The sequence below is a fragment of the Bison bison genome, unplaced genomic scaffold, assembly GCF_000754665.1.
Source record: "Bison bison bison isolate TAMUID 2011002044 unplaced genomic scaffold, Bison_UMD1.0 scf7180017862134, whole genome shotgun sequence".
In the NCBI taxonomy this organism is placed as follows: Eukaryota; Metazoa; Chordata; class Mammalia; order Artiodactyla; family Bovidae; genus Bison; species Bison bison.
Genome location: NW_011492706.1, coordinates 40,489 through 48,423, shown reverse-complemented (window position 1 = coordinate 48,423; position 7,935 = coordinate 40,489). Strand labels below are relative to the sequence as shown.

The following is a 7,935-nucleotide window of genomic DNA, read 5'->3' as shown; positions in this document are numbered from 1 at the left end:
TGTCAAGTTCTAACTGTTGCTTCCTGACCTGCATATAGGTTTCTCAAGAGGCAGGTCAGGTAGTCTGGTATTCCCATCTCTTTCAGAATTTTCCACAGTTTATTGTGATCCACACAATCAAAGGCTTTGGCATAGTCAATAAAGCAGAAATAGATGTTTTTTTCTGGAACTGTCTTGCTTTTTCCATGATCCCACAGATGTTGGCAATTTGATCTCTAGTTCCTCTGCCTTTTCTAAAACCAGCTTGAATATCTGGAAGTTCACGGTTCACATACTGCTGAAGCCTGGCTTGGAGAATTTTGAACATTACTATACTAGCGTGTGAGTGAGTGCAATTGTGTGGTAGTTTGAGTATTCTTTGGCATTGCCTTTCTTTGGGATTGGAATGAAAACTGACCTTTTCCCGTCCCTTGGCCACTGCTGAGTTTTCCAAATTTGCTGGCATATTGAGTGCAGCACTTTCACAGCATCATCTTTCAGGATTTGAAATAGCTTCACTGGAATTCCATCACCTCCACTAGCTTTTTTCGTAGTGATGCTTTCTAAGGCCCTCTTGACTTCACATTCCAGGATGTCTGGCTCTAGGTCAGTGATCACACCATCATGATTATCTGGGTTGTGAAGGTCTTTTTTGTATAGTTCTTTTGTGTCTTCTTGCCATCTCTTCTTAATATCTTCTGCTTCTGTTAGGTCCATACCGTTTCTGTCCTTAGAAACTTATATAATCTATCAAATGGAAGACATATGAAAATAACTCTCATCTAGATTGATCTTAACCCAGAATAATACAATCCTTAGTCTTCAGCCTTAGTATTTCTGGAGACAAATATTGAGCAAACATGGAAGTATCAGCATACTAACAGGAAAAAGAATAAAATGGAAAATTAGCCAGTTGAACTTTGTAATATCCATCAGTTCTGATATTATAGATGAACTCACTGGTTGCATATAAACTGAGTGGCATACATTTAGTTTTTGTTCTAAATAGCCCATTTATACCAGTTGTAGCAACACAATTATTATAACCGCCCCTCTTTTTTTCTCAAGTTACCTTTGTTTGACAATAAATATTATAGTAACACTATCTTTTTTTAAAAAATAGCAATACAAATACTGTTCATGAAAAGATATTCAGGTAAATGTGCATCAATAATCAGAATGCAATGATTCAAGCCTGGGACTCTGGAGTTGCTCTGTGTGGCTACTTAATATTAGAAAATCTTGAAAATAAACTTTATTTCTCTCTGTCTCAGTTCTCCCACTTTTAACGTGGAGCTAATATACCCATGGATAAGGAAATGGCAACCCATTCCAGTATTCTTGCTTGGAGAATCCCATGGACAGTGGTGCCTGGTGGGTTACAGTCGATGGGGTTTCAAACAGTCGGACATGACTGAATGACTAACACCTTAATATATCTCCTACCACATAAGATGTTCTAACTATTATATAGCTAACATATGTAATAGACAATTGCATGGAGCATAGAAAGAAACATAAGTATATAGTATTATCAATTCAGTTGCTTAGTCATGTCCAACTTTTTATGACCCCTTGGACTGCCACACACTTACTCCTTGGAAGAAAAGTTGTGACCAAGCTAGGCAGCATATTAAAAATCAGAGCCATTATTTGCCAACAAATATCCATCTAGTCAAGGTTATGGTTTTTCCAGTAGTCATGTATGGATGTGAGAGTTGGCCTGTAAAGAAAGCTGAGTGCCATAGATTAATGCTTTTAAACTGTGGTGTTGGAGAAGACACTTGAGAGTCCCTTGGACTGCATGGAGATCCAACCAGTCTATGCTAAAGGAAATCAATCCTGAATATTCATTGGAAGGACTGATGTTGAAGCTGAAACTCCAATCTTTGGCCACCTGATGCAAAGAACTGACTCATTGTAAAAACACCCTGATGCTAGGAAAGATTGAAGGCAGGAGGAGAAGGGAACAACAGAGGATGAGATGGTTGGATGGCATCACGACTCAATGAACATGAGTTTGAGTAAACTCCAGGAATTGGTGATGGACAGGGAAACCTGGTGTGTTGCAGTCCATGGGGTCGCAAAGAGTCAGACATGACTGAGCAACTAAACGGAACTGGACTTCTCCACGCCAGGCATCAGTGTCCATTACCAACTCCTGGACCTTACTCAAACTCATGTCCATCAAGATGGTGATAATATCCAACCATTTCATCCTCTGGGGTCCCCTTCTCCTTCTGCCTTCAATCTTTTCTAGCAACAGGATCATTTCCAGTGAGTCAGTTCTTTGTATCAGGTGGCCAAAGTATTGGAGTTTCAGCTTCAGCATCAGTCCTTCCAATAAATATTCAGGACTGATTTCCTTTAGGATTAACCGGTTGGATCTCCTTGCAGTCCAAGGAACTCTCAAGAGTCTTCTCCAACACCACAGTTCAAAAGCATCAGTTCTTTGGCACTCAGCTTTCTTTTTGGTCCAACACTCACATTCATACATAATACTGGAAAAACCTTAAATTTGATTATATGGACCTTTGTTGGCAATGTAATGTCTCTGATTTTTAATATGCTGTCTAGATTGGTCAAAACCTTTCTTACAAGGAGCAAGTGTCTTTTAATTTCATGACTGCAGTCACCATCTGCATTAATTTTGAAGCCCAAGAAAATAAAGTCTATCACTGTTTCCATTGTTTCTCCATCTATTAGCCATGGAATGAGGGGACCAGAAACCATGATCTTTGTTTTTTGAATGTTGAGGTTTAAGCCAGCCTTATCACTCTCCTCTTTCACTTTCATCAAGAGGCTCTCTAGTTCCTCTTATCTTTCTGCCATAAATGTGATGTCATCTGCATATCTAAGGTTATTGATACTTCTCTGGCAATCTTGTTTGTGGCTTGTGCTTCATCCAGCCTGGCATTTCGCATGATGTACACTGCATATAAGTTAAATAAGCAGTGCAACAATATACAGCCTTGACACACTCTTTCCCAATATGGAACCAGTCTGTCATTCCATGTCTGGTTCTAACTGTTGCTTCCTGACCTGCATACAGACTTCTCAGGAGGCAGGTAAGGTAGTCTAGTATTCCCATCTCTTGAAGAATTTTCTCCAGTTTGTCATGATCTAAACAGTCAAAGGCTTTGGCATAATCAATAAAGCAGAAATAGATGTTTTTTTCTGGAACTCTCTTGCTTTTTATATGACCTAACAGATGTTGGCAATTTGATATCTGGTTCCTCTGCCTTTTCTAAATACAGCTTGAACATCTGGAATCTCATGGTTCACGTACTGCTGAAGCCTGGCTTGGAAAATTTGGAGCTTTACTTTGTTAGCATGTGAGATGAGAGCAATTGTGCAGTAGTTTAAGCATTCTTTGACATTGCTTTTCTTTGGGATTGGAATGAAAACTGAACTTTTTCCAGTGCTGTGGCCACTGCTGAGTTTCCCAAATTTGCTGTCATATTGAGTGCAGTGCTTTAACAGCATCATCATTTAGGATTTGAAATAGCTCAACTGGAATTCCATCACCTCCACTAGCTTTGTTCATAGTGATGCTTCATAAGGCATGTAGTATTATGATTATATTTAATTATATGAATATATGACTTAGATTGAAGTAAGTTCCAGGAAGATACATGATGGAGTGCTTTATAATGTCTATTGAGGTTCAAATCTAGACAGTAAGTGTCTGAGAAAAAATGCAACATGAAAAAGTAAAGGCAAAAATGTGGACTTGAAAGAAATGAAAATGGAGTAAAGAGAGTTTCTTGGTGAGGATATTCATCAACTTTTGTATTGACTTTTTAACCATAATAGAGCATGTAAATGTGCTTCAATCTGAGTGTTAAATGAAAGCATCAAAGTACACCTTTTACATCCTTCAGCAGTTCATTCATTGCACTCAGCATTACCTCACAATGTGATGAACCGTGTAACAAAATAGGCAGATTGTACTACACAGTGTTATCCAATGAGAAGATTCAAGATACAGGTAGTTTATCTTACACTTTAAACTTAAGATTACAAATGCAAATGCTTTAGAATAAAGATATGTTTTGCCATTATAATGAATTCTCAATCTTTAGAAAGCAAAATTTATGTTTTAGATAAAACTGAAAGTTTAAAATCCCAGGTGGCACAGTGGTAAAGAACCTGCCTGCCAAGGCAGGAGACACAGAGATGGAGGTTCAATCCCTGGGCCAGGAATATCTCCTTGAGGAGGAAATGGAAAGGCATTCCAGTATTCTTGCCTGGAAAATTCCATGGACAGAGAATCCTGGTGGGCTACAGTCCATAGGGTCACAAAGAATCAGACATGACTAAGTGAGCACACAAAATTTTATTTTAGGATTTTAACATTTCCCAAATTATAAAGCAAAGGAATGAAATTGAAGTTAATATTTTTTTAATTTATCTCATGAGTTAAAGGAAACATTTCACCATATAAAAATATCTATAATATACAAAATGAAAAATTAATGTAATTAATATACCACCCAGGCTAAAAGTTAAATGCTTAATTAATTATAAATTAATTTGGGAGTTTACTAAAAGAAAAGTTAGGCTGTAAATCAGCAATTAAAACATATTTAAAAGCTTCATTTGATCATTAGGTACAAGTAGATGGGGAAATTCAGCTCACGTAAAACAAGAAATGTATTCCTTAGATCAACAAGTAAAGCCCATGGATGTTGGATGAGTCAAATAAGCAAGAGAGTTCTCATCATTGGTTGTTTTCATCATTGAATTCTGCAGTTCAAATCTCTCTGACATTTACAGGTAGGTTTGGCAAAATCCAGGAGTCAATAATGAGAAATCACACCACAGTGACATTATTCATCCTTCTGGGACTGACAGATGATCCTCAGTTGCAGATTTTACTCTTTATTTTTCTATTTATCACCTACATTTTGAGTATAACTGGAAATCTGACCATCATTACCCTAACCCTGATGGATCCCCACCTTAAAACACCCATGTATATTTTTCTCCAAAATTTCTCTTTCTTAGAAATCTTGTTTACAACCACCTGTATTCCGAGATTCCTCTACAATCTATCAACTGGGGATAGAGTGATTACCTATAAGGCATGTTTCATACAACTATTTTTAACCGATCTCTTTGGGGTAACTGAATTTTTTCTCTTGGCGACGATGTCATATGATCGTTACGTGGCCATCTGCAAACCCTTGCATTATATGACAATCATGAGCAACAAACTGTGCAAAACAATGGTCATCTGCTGCTGGATGGCGGCACTTATGACTATCCTCCCACCACTCAGCTTAGATTTTCATCTGGAATTCTGTGATTCAAACATCATTGACCATTTTGCCTGTGATGTGTCACCTCTCCTGAAGATCTCATGCTCAGACACATGGTTAATTGAGCAGATGGTTATAGCCTGTTCCGTACTCATCCTCATCATCACTCTTCTTTGTGTAGTTCTCTCCTACATTTACATCATAAGGACAATTCTAAAATTCCCTTCTCTTCAACAAAGAAAAAAAGCTTTTTCTACATGTTCTTCCCACATGATTGTACTTTCCATCTCTTATGGCAGTTGCATCTTCATCTATATCAAACCATCTGCAAAAGAAGAGGTAAATATTAACAAAGGTGTATCACTGCTTATTTCTTCCATATCACCAATGTTGAATCCTTTTATATATACTCTGAGGAATAAGCAAGTTAAACAAGCCTTTGATGGCTCACTCAAAAAAATTGCATTTCTCTTAAGATAGTAAAAAGTATCTGTCAATAGGCCAGCTCAAAAAGTGCATATCTATCTCATTTTCACAAATTTAAGATAGAACTTCATATTTTTTTTAGCTTGTAGACCAATCAGGTTGACTTCAGAGCCACTTAATCATTAATTTTCCCTTCCATTCATATACTGAAGAACTAGTTATTGAACACTGCTCTATGAAGAACAAAATATATCACTTTTAATTCTTTAACCAACCTACCATGTTTAAGTCATTCCTTTTGCTTCTTTAAAATCATATTCCCAGGTATTTTATATTATTGGCATAAAGAAGTCTTTCCTGTTTTAGAATTGTAATTGATATACTCTATTTATTTCCTTCAAATGCACAGTGACTCCATATTTTTATACATGATAAAATCATCACCACAATATGTCTAGTTATTGTCAGTCTGTTGAGCTTCCACATATTAACATATCAATAAGAGATGATTATTGGCAATGTTAAACCAATATTTTTAACATCTTAGATGAAATATAAAAGTTACTTGAAAGATAAATATTACAAACCTAACTCAAAAATAAATAGAGAATCTTTCTTTTATTACCTTTCTTTCTGTTTCAGAAATTAAATTAATATTTAGAAATCTTTTCACAAAGAAAACTCCAAAATCATGTTGACTCAAAATCATGTGGATGAATACTATCAAAAGACAAATAACACATTCTATGCAAATTGTTACAGAACACACAAAAGATAACACTTTTCAATCTTTATGACATCCATATAAACTTGATACAAATACCAGGCCAAGAAATTACAAGAATAAAATTGTAGATCAACACTCCTTATGATGACACATGCAAATATTTTTAACAATTTGTTATCAAACCTCAGTGATAATTGTTGTTGTTTTTGTTCAGTCACTCAGTTGTGTCCAGCTCTGTGACCCCACGGACTGTACCATGCTAGGCTTCCCTGTCCTTCACCATCTCCTGGAGTTGACTCAAACCCTTGTCCATTGAGTCATTGATGCCATTCAACCACCTCATCCTCCATAGCCCCCTTCTCTTCCTGCCTTCAATCCTTCCCAGCATCAGGGCCTTTTCAAATGAGTCAACTCTTTGCATCAGGTGGCCAAAGTGTTGGAGCTTCAGCTTCGGCATCAATACTTCCAGTGAGTTTTCAGGGTTTATTTCCTTTAGGACTGACTGGTTTGACTTCCATGCAGTCCAAGGGACTCTCAAGAGTCTCCTCCAGAACCACAGTTCAAGAGCATCAATTCTTCAACTTTCTTTATGATGCAACTTTCATGTCACATAACTACTAGAAAAACCATAGCTTTGACTATCCAGATATTTGTTGACAAAGTGATGTCTCTGCTTTTTAGCACACTGTCTAGATTTGTCATACCTTTTCTTCCAAGAGCAAGCATCTTTGCATTTCATGGCTATAGATTTTAATTTCATGGCACAGTGATTTTGGAGCCCAAGAAAATGAATCTGTCACCGTTTCCACTGTTTCCCCATCTATATGCACGAAGTGATGGGACCAGATGCCATGCTCTTAGTTTTCTGAATGGTGAGTTTAAGCCAGCACTATAGTTACCAGATAAATTATAATTACCAGGTAAATGATAATTACCAAATAAAAATGACAAAAAAACTTAGTAGACACTTCATAAAGTAATCACATGAATAGTCAATCAGATCAGATCAGATCAGTTGCTAGGTCGTGTCCAACTCTTTGCAACCCCATGAATTGCAGCATGCCGGGCCTCCCTGTCCATCACCAACTCCCAGAGTTCACTAAGACTCACATCCATCGAGTCAGTGATGCCATCCAGCCATCTCATCCTCTGCCTTCCCCTTCTCCTCCTGCCTCCAATCCCTCCCAGCATCAGAGTCTTCCAGTGAGTCAACTCTTCATATGAGGTGGCCAAAGTACTGGAGTTTCAGCTTTAGCATCATTCCTTCCAAAGAAATCCCAGGGCTGATCTCCTTCAGAATGGACTGGTTGGATCTCCTTGCAGTCCAAGGGACTCTCAAGAGTCTTCTCCAACACCACACGTTCAAAAGCATCAATTCTTCAGCCCTCAGCCTTCTTCACAGTCCAACACTCACATCCATACATGACCACAGGAAAAACCATAGCCTCGACTAGACGAACCTTTGTTGGCAAAGTAATGTCTCTGCTTTTCAACATGCTATCTAGGTTGGTCATAACTTTCCTTCCAAGGAGTGATAGA

At 37.6% G+C, this 7,935-nt stretch overlaps 1 protein-coding gene across 1 annotated transcript; it reads left to right on the top strand.

Moving 5' to 3' along the window:
- The first annotated feature begins 4,787 nt into the window (after nt 1-4,787).
- On the top strand, nt 4,788-5,723 carry LOC104983246 (olfactory receptor 6C68-like). Its single transcript, XM_010832686.1, has one exon. The coding sequence runs from the start codon at nt 4,788-4,790 to the stop codon at nt 5,721-5,723; it is 936 nt and encodes a 311-aa protein (XP_010830988.1).
- Nucleotides 5,724-7,935: the final 2,212 nt, after the last annotated feature.